Below are 9435 nucleotides of genomic sequence, written 5' to 3' on the forward strand. Positions count from 1 at the left end.
TTTGTCTTTGGTACCTTGTATGTAGCGTAGAATGCGCCTTAGAGCTTGTAAATGAAGGTCTCTTGGATCGTGCATGAATAAACATATTTGTTGAACAGCATATGCAATGTCTGGCCGTGTAAACGTCAAATACTGTAAAGCCCCTGCCAAGCTTCTGTATAGTGTAGGGTCGTCAACCGGTTTCCCAATGGCCTCAGCAAGTTTTGACTTAAGATCCACAGGGGTTGAAACCGGTTTACAGTCTTGCATACCTGCGCGAATGAGAATCTCTTCTGCATATTTTGTTTGATGTAGAAACAGGCCCTTGTCATTGTGAATCGCTGCTACTCCTAAAAACGAGTTAATCAGCCCTCCCCCAGTCATTGGAAACTCTTTCTTCATCACGGCAATGATGTTGTTGGTGAGAGCCGGAGATGATGATGTGAGGATGATATCGTCGACATAAAGTAGGAGGTAAGCAAGGTCCGTTCCTTTCCTGTAAACAAACAAAGATGCATCGCTTTTGCTTTGCATAAACCCGTGAGTAGTGATAAAGTTGACAAAGCGTGCATTCCAAGCACGTGGAGCCTGCTTTAGGCCATAGATGGAGCGATTGAGTTTGCAAACATAGTCAGGTTTGGTCTCGTCTACAAACCCAGGGGGCTGAAACATGTACACCGTCTCATCGAGATTTCCATGTAGGAAGGCATTTTGGACGTCCAATTGTTGAACTGGCCAATTGTGTGCCAGCGCAACATGAAGTACACTTCGTATAGTGGCGGGTTTCACAACTGGACTGAAAGTCTCAGTGTAATCAATGCCTTCTTCCTGTGACTTGCCATTGGCTACGAGTCTGGACTTGTGACATTTGAAGTTGCCCTGTGCATCATATTTGTGCTTGTATAACCAAAGACAACGAATGATATTAGTGTTCTTTGGACGGGGTACCAAATCATAAGTGCCACTCTTAATAATGGCATCATACTCACACGTCATAGACGGTGTCCAATTTGGGTCATTGAGGGCTTGTTTGTAGCTTTTGGGAAGGGGTGATTTGGTTTGAGTGAGTAGGGAGATAACATGTTTTGGTTTATGAATACCATGCCGTGATCTTGTTGTCATCGAATGTCTTGGTGCCTCAGTGACCGCGGGTACAGTCTGAGTTGACTGATTCGATGATGAAGCTACAGCCTGTGGAGTAGCAATCACAGGTGGGGATGTACGGATGCTCTGAAGAAAAGGCGAGTCATCCGTATCATCATTGAGAAAGTCGTATGTAGACTCTTTTTGCTTTATAGAGTCGTTATACGGAAAGTTAGATTCATCAAACGTGACATGACGAGAGATGAGGATCTTTTTGGACTCAAGATCGAAGCATCTATAACCCCGATGGAAGTTGGGATATCCGAGGAGGATGCATTTAGACGATCGTGGAGAGAGTTTAGGAGAATTAGCATGGTTTTGATTTGGGTAGCAGAGGCAGCCAAAAACTCTGAGATGAGAATAGGAAACTGGCTTTTTGAAAAGCACAGAATAAGGGACTTAATTTTTGATAGATTTTGATGGCAGAAGATTGAGTGTATGGACAGTAGCATGAAGAGCTTCTACCCAAAAGATTGAAGGAACATTAGCTTGAAAGAGAAGAGCACGAACTGAATTGTTTATAGTTCGGATCATACGTTCACTCCGTCCATTTTGTTGGGACGTGTAGGGACAAGAGAAGCGAAAGGTGAGTCCTTGTTTAGCAAAGAAATCGTGAAACGTAGAGTTGTTATACTCAGTTCCATTATCACATTGCAAGGATCGAACTTTCGTTTTGAAGTGTGTTTCGACATAGTTAAAAAAGAGTTGGAATTTTGAAAACACTTCTGCCTTGGAACGCAAGGGATAGACCCATAAGAAATGGCTGTATTGATCTAAGAACATAATGTAATATTTTATGCCTCCTAGACTTTGAACAGGGGATGTCCATAAGTCAGAGTGAACTATTTCAAATGGAGCAGTGACAGACGATTCAGAGGAAGAAAAAGGCAGCTTTATTTGTTTTCCAAGTTGACATGCATCGCAAACATTAGAAAGATCATGTTTATTACAAAGAAAAAGTTTAGAAGACAACAAAGAAGATAGAGTTTGGTTGCTCAAATGAGCAAGCCGACGATGCCATGTGTTTGAAGAAGTTGAAAGAAAAGCAGAGTGCCCAGAACTGAGCTTATTTGTAGCTGGAAAGAGAGGATAAAGATCACCCGTGCTGTCACTGCGGAGAATTGTCCGTTGAGTTCGAAGGTCCTTCACAGAAAAACCAAAAGGATCAAACTCTTTGGAACAAGAATTGTTTCTAGTAAATTTTCGAACATAAACAAGATTTTTGATGATAGAAGGGGTTATTAAAACTGAGGAAAGATGAAGAGGTCTAGAATATGAAGAAAAAGAGAAACAACCCATTTTGGTAATTGGAATAATGTCCCCATTGGCGACTTTGACAGTTTGCTTGGTGCCAGTATTAAGAATGGACTTTAGATTACCTGGATTGTTGGTCAGGTGAGCCGTAGCTCCAGAGTCCATATACCATTGATGATCAGTAGGATCCATTAGCGTCATAGTGTTTAACGCTGATGCAAAGTCCGTTGTTGGGACAAAAGGGAGCAGCACTCGGAAACTGGCCTTGAGTCTGAACTTGATGAGCCTGTTGATTGGGGCGAGGGCCAAGAATGCCCTGGTTGTTGAACTGTTGTTGTCCCCATGGAGCCTGTTGTTGATTTCCCCAAAAGGAATAAGCATTTGGCCAAAACGGTACGCCCCACTGGTTATACATTGGTCGTTGGTTGTTGTTGTAGTTGCGCCCACGACCTCTGTTGTTGCGCTTGGATCCTCTGTTGTTGTAAAAGCGCTGCTGCTGTTGTGGTTGTTGAGTTGTGGCTGCAGGCTGAGACGTAGCTGAGACATTCAGGACTTTGTCTGAGGATGGTGAGTCCTTCACCAGTGGCGACTTGTCGCCTTTGTTGAGTCGTTCTTCTTCCAAGATGAGCATGGACCGTGCTTGCTCGAAGGTAGGGAAAGGCTGACGATGCATTATGACGTTGATAATGTTGTCAAACTTAGCACTCAAGCCATTGATCATGTAGGTGACGAGCGTTCTTTCGGAGACTGGGGACTCTACATTCGCCAGCAATTCTGAGATAGACTTGAGGTCCTGACAGTAAGTATGAATGGTCAGGTCACCGATCGTTTTGTTGCGAAGTTCATGATCAAGTCGAATGTCCCGTGCTTCCTTGTTGTCTCTGAAGTAATTCTCAATGCGAGTCCAGATCTCCCTAGATGTTCCTCCAGTTTTGAACACACTACGGAAGAGTTCCTTGGAAATGGTTCCGTAAAGCCATAACTTGACTAAGCCGTCACGTTTGATCCATAGCTGATCATTGTCATCAGTCGGAAGAAGGGTGCCGTCAAGATGACCCGCAACTTCGAAGCTTTGACAGTGCGTGAGAAGAAGCTCCCGCCAGGCATCGTAGTTGTGATCATTGTTATCCAAGATGATAGGGATGTGCGATTTGATGTTATTCACACCATACGCACGATCGAGAAGAGTAGGAGGATGAGCAGCCATTAGAGATCGAAAGAGAGAAAGAGACGTAGAAGAGAAGAGAATGAAAAGAATAAAGATCGAGAGAAAGTTTAGAGGTTCAGGATCGATGAATCCTCTGATACCATGAAAGTGGAAATATTTCCCTTGCCTTGATATGAAAATTTACATCAGTTTATATACACAAAACTATTCAGAGATATGTGAGATTATGCCCACGAATATAGGAGTACAACATTAACAAGAATAGGAATATTCTCTTTGTCTAACAATACACAAGACAAAAGAGTCAGAGGCGCATCAACGTACAAAGCTCAGAATCCAAACTTGTCTCTTCTTGTTTTCTCCAAACCGAACCCGACTAAAATCATTAACGGCACACATCATCTTTGGTACGTTTCCTGTACTTCTTCATTCTCTCTTTTTGGTTTCACTTTAACATTTGTAAGCAAACAAAAAATCCCAAAAGCTGTCCCACGGAAAAATGGTGCAAAAACTCATGCCTCCATCTTTTGGCGGACAGATAAATCATAAGAGAAAAACAAAAAAAATATAACCAAATTAACATATATAACAACCAAAAGAAAGTACTTATAACCAAACCAAGTCCCTTAATGGATACAAATATCTTCGTTATACAGACACACACACAAGCACACACATCCATAGTATAACGTGACGTACAATATTGATTAGAACTTGATTACCTTAATGGTGATATTGTTGTTGTTCGACGATGGTAATAGGGTTGTGACTACTCATTCTCTGTCTCTTAGCATTCACCGAAGAAGATGATTCTTCAACGTTACACTTCCCCATCACCGCCTTCAAAGCTTCCTCTATCATCCCTATACAATAATCTTCCATATCCTCTCCTGAGCTCTCTTCTCCGGTGACAAACAACACGTTCTTGACTCGTCCTCCGGCGGTGGTTATCTCGGCCTTGAGCGTTTTGAGACGCATCGATTTCAACGTTTTGATCATGTCCGGCAATAAATCGGACCTGTCTTCGCAACAAAGCGACGCTTTAATTACGAGTCTGCCATCTTCGGTTTCTTCCTCCTCCGTAAAAGCCACCTTTAACTCGTCGCTCTCTGTTGGAACCAAGTTTGTCTCCGAGATCACTGAAGTCTCTCTCTCCAACTCTTTCACGTGTTGAATCACTTCCGCTAGTAAGGACGCTTTATCAGTCTGCATACCAAAAGATAAACACATCATAATCCCGAACATTTTTTTTTTTTTTTTTGATAAGTTAATCCCGAACATAACATCATCACAAACATAACATAAATTTGTTATTATCGAGGAGAAAATGACGTGGTCGACGAAGTGATGATTTGGTCCAGCAATAAGTTTTTTGGTTGCTTTTATTCTTTATGAGCAGCGCCGTTTGTTTCTCTTTATTACATCAGTTAATCAAGAAGCGACATCGACGTTCCATATTCCCACACTTTTTATTATTCAACTGCTTCTCACTGATTCTCTCCTCGGGAATTCAACAAATATACAGAAGATCCATGATTCAAGAGAAAACCTTTTGAATAACTTATTTATTTTTATAAAACCCTAAATGTAAATAAAAAACAAAGAGATAAAATGTGACATGAATTTTCATGTCACCAGCTGCTATGTTTGTCCATTTCAACTCTACATCGTTTGTGATATTATTTTTATATTAAAGTTTCCATTTAAAATTTTAATGGTTTGTCATGAATCATGAATGTGCAATCTATGTGAAAACTTGAAGTATTGTGACTTACTTTGGTGGTGTTGGGTAATATGCTACGGAGCTTAGCAAGATGATTGTTGATCCTCTCTCTTCGTCTTCTCTCAGCCTCACTATGACTCTTTGAAGCAGCCAAAGCTTTAGCATCCATGATCTCTTGTGCTGTCATCTTCCCTAACTTACCTTGTAACCCGAAAGGACCCGACCCGGCTTGCACTACGGGACCTAAAGCCTCTGACAAAATCCGAAGCTGTTCTTGATGATGATGCGTTGCTGACGTGCCTCCATCAAAACCCTCGTATCCAAACTGTAATCCCTGATGATGAGCTCGGCTTCTATTAAAGAAACTCTCGTAGAAAGATGCCTGAGGAGTAGGAGGAGTAAATGGATCGAACTGTGGTTGGGTCGAAGTAGGCCATATTGGGGAAACGGAGTCGTGGGAGAAGATAGTGAATCCGGATTCGACGTTGTAACCCGGGGCTCTGAAAGTTTCTGATTGAGAAGGTTCTTGGTGATGATGATGGGAGACAAGTTGGTGAAAGAAGAGGTTATTTGGGTAATTTTGTATGTTGTTCATGGCTCCTGAACTTTCTACTTCTTCTTTCTTTGAGCACATCACTCTCTTCTATGAAGTCATAAAGGTCTCTCTCTCCCTCTATATATACATGTGTGTGTGTGTGTGTGTGTGAGAAAAGAAAGTAAAGGTTGGTAAAGGAAGGTAGGAGTTGAGAGAGTTAAAAAGAGAAAAAGCTTGCTTTCATATGCAGATTTATATAGGAACACTTATATGCATTTGTATTATAGTGCTCCAATTATATATCGAGTTTGCAACTTGTGTGTTTGTGTTGTGGTGGAATTATTAGAAAAGCAAAAAGGTTAATGGGTTTAAGATTCTTTAGATTATTCATAGATTTAATACATCATTGTCGATGTCTAATTTGTACATAAATATTGAGTTATAAACTTATATTAAATGGAATATAATAAACATTTTATAGGGTGAAATCCGTAAACGCAAAGTCCAAAGCTAAGCATCATTCAAATTCTACTAGCTTTAAACTTTATCTTGGATATTTTTCTAGTTAACCTAAAAGCTTAGTACATTCTTACTTCCATACATTTTTAACTTAACAAATATGATGGAATTAATTAAGAGTATTGTTTCTTATTAGACCACTAAACTTAGTTATTACTTGCTCTATTATTAGAGAGCGGAGCACATAATAGAGGAAATAAATGTATTTACATACTATTAATTTTTTTTAAATAGCTAAAAGCATAATCAAGATTATATATGTTCCATCCTTTAATCTACTGGATTTTTGGATTTTACGGAGCCCACTCATCTACGACATCGTCTGGTATTATGATCATAAATATTATTGTGAACCAGCCTATCTTCAGTATGGGACTTACACAGTGGTTGAAACAAAAACACATTTGGTTGTGAATTCTAATTTAGCTGATAAAGTCATAATTCTGCATGATCCGATCAATAGTTCATTTTTTTCATTGATTGAAACCGTTATAAAAATTAACTACCAATCGGTTTACTATCAATTTAAACAGCATTATTACAAAATACACAATAAACTAAATTTAAAATTAAGCAAACAAGATATTAAGCTTCTACCAAATAGAAGGTTTGAATACTATGAGCAGTTTAGACTTTAGAGTCTTTCGCTCACAAAAAAATCGATGTGCGTTTGTTATTTCACTATTGAAATAGAATCATGAGGAATCTTGTGGTTCATGAGGTCCGAGATCCGAGAGACGTCTACAGGTGGAGGTGCCATTTGGTTATACCGTATACGTTAATGTTTTTTTCGTATATGATCATGTTAAAAGGCAAGAATAGAGCCATTGCGCATGTATGTGGAATAGAGTGAGAAAGTTTGAGAGAAGACCTCATGATTTGAGTGAGCGAGGGAGTTGTATTAATACTGATCATCATCTTGTACATTATTGGAAAGATTTTGGCAAGAAAATATGCTATCTCGGCACCTGAATTCGTAAGAATCAGCTTTTCTTTTTAGCTATTTATGATACACACTTTGTTAATCATGAAAAAAAAGTTTTACCATGAGAATGCGTTTATAATCTCCAGCCGAGATCGATTCAAGTTAACTAGACCTCACATACACATAACTATGAAAATATATTGAATATCATATATTTAGAAATACCATGGTGTCTACTGCCAATGATAAATTCATCTTAAGATAAGAACACAAATTTGTTCTCGCATGGCATACCTTAATTTATTATGGGTTTATTATATACATGGATCTATAAACCTAGAGATGCATATAAATATATGTCCTGATACAGGGATAAAGCTTTTACAACGTCTCGGTTTTTCTAAACGGAATAATTTATTCGATGTATGTATATGGACAGTGTGCAACTTGGAAAGTAACTCTGCAAGTCCTCTTTGCTTTCAACTTACGGAAAGCTAAACTAAGGAGTGTAGCTATCAGAGAAAAAAGAAAATTAAAACTAATATTGTCTTATTTCAGTCAAGATTTTACTTTACATTCCCTTATAGGGTATTGGAGGCTATATAAATACTTCTATAACCGAAAAATACAAAATAAAAATGAATTAAAAAAAGAGAAAAAAACAAAAATAGCACTAAATCAAGTTTTTGTTCCCAAACTAGCACTCAAGGTCAAAAGACACAAAAATAGCACTTCATGTTTTATCAAAAGTCACAAACTTATGGTTTAGAGTTAAAGGGTGGGGTTTAGGATTTAGGGTTTAGGGTTTAGAGTTTAGGGTTTAGGGTTTAGAGTTTAGGGTTTAGGGTTTAGGGTTTAAGGTTTAGGGTTTAGAGTTTAGGGTTTAGGGTTTAGAGTTTAGGGTTTAGAGTTTAGGGTTTAGGGTTTAGAGTTGAGAAATGAGATTTTGTGGATAAGATTTCAAATTTTGAAAAATAAAAAAATTAAAATTTTCAAAGGATAAACTTAGAAAGATGATATTTTGGTCATTTTAGTTTTTGAGTGCTATTTTTGTGATATAAACTTAGAAATATGCTATTTTGGAGATTTGCCCTTAAAAAACACACACACATGATACTAAGAATATCTCCAAAAACACTTTATAACTTTAAAGATGAAGTGTTTTGCTCTTTAAATTTTTTTTTCAAAATTTCATCTTTTTATTTGCATTTTGGTCATTACAACTATTCATCATATTTATAATTCTTAAATAATTTGTCGTATATCGTTTTAATCTTTACAAATTTTATATCTCATAATTATTTTAAATTTGTTTATATAAGTTTATGTTTTACACATAAAATTAAATAACATTTAAAAAAAATAAAACTAAATTTAGAAAATAATAATATCACGAAATAAACTTAACAAAAAAAAGTTTTTAAAAAGTACATGGATACATAATTAGTACAAAAATTTTAATATTACAACAATACTAATAGTTAAAAAAATTGATTTGCAACCTTCAAAATACCCAAAATATTGTTCAAAGAGATTTAGTTTAACATATAATTGTTGTTGTTATTATTCTTGATGTTTTTTCGTCAATAGGGATACAAGATCAGTGGCAGAAGCAATAGTTGAAATGGCGGAAATGAGAATATCCGATTTCAATAATTTTTATCTTGCAATCTACAAATTAAAAATAAAGAAAGTCATTTTTACTTTGTAATGCAATAGTTAATCATATATAGAAGTCTTACGGAAACAATTTTATGGAATAATATAGTATTTTGTTTGTAGTTTAGTATTTAATTATGTATTTTATGTAAATTTTATATTTTAGTGTAACTTTTATTATTGTAATACTTTTATATATGTGATATTTATAAAACTTTTATGAATTTAAGTTAATTTGATAAATATAAGGACTATAATATAAAATACAAATATTTTTTAAGTTAAGTTTGAAGTTTTGATTTTTTTTTTTTTTTTTTTTTTTTTTTTTTTTTTTTGGTAAAATGAAGTTTTGATTTTTGGAGACTAGCACTTTTAAACTTCAAATATAAAGTTTTGCAAATTTCAAATTATATTGTATTTTTGGAGATTTTCTTATAAGATGTTGGTGGCATATTGGTTTGGTAACACAAAAAGATTGGTTTTCCTGTGCTCTGGATTCAAACCACCTTTGGTACGGAGAGTTATTCTCT

The 9435-nt window shown here is 36.6% G+C and overlaps 2 protein-coding genes across 2 annotated transcripts; both read right to left on the reverse strand.

Annotated features, from left to right (window-relative positions):
- Positions 1–2554: 2554 nt before the first annotated feature.
- LOC106297972 lies at positions 2555–3583 on the reverse strand. Its single transcript, XM_013734088.1, has one exon. The coding sequence runs from the start codon at positions 3581–3583 to the stop codon at positions 2555–2557; it is 1029 nt and encodes a 342-aa protein (XP_013589542.1).
- A 108-nt stretch (positions 3584–3691) lies between these two features.
- Positions 3692–6026, reverse strand: LOC106297077 (transcription factor bHLH30-like). The gene is made up of 3 exons (XM_013733359.1): positions 5320–6026; positions 4267–4750; positions 3692–4068 (listed from the first exon to the last, which is right to left on the reverse strand). The coding sequence occupies exons 1-2, from the start codon at positions 5899–5901 to the stop codon at positions 4268–4270; spliced, it is 1065 nt and encodes a 354-aa protein (XP_013588813.1). The 5' UTR covers positions 5902–6026; the 3' UTR covers positions 3692–4068; position 4267.
- Positions 6027–9435: the final 3409 nt, after the last annotated feature.

This window comes from Brassica oleracea, chromosome C6 (assembly GCF_000695525.1).
Source record: "Brassica oleracea var. oleracea cultivar TO1000 chromosome C6, BOL, whole genome shotgun sequence".
NCBI classification, from domain to species: domain Eukaryota; kingdom Viridiplantae; phylum Streptophyta; class Magnoliopsida; order Brassicales; family Brassicaceae; genus Brassica; species Brassica oleracea.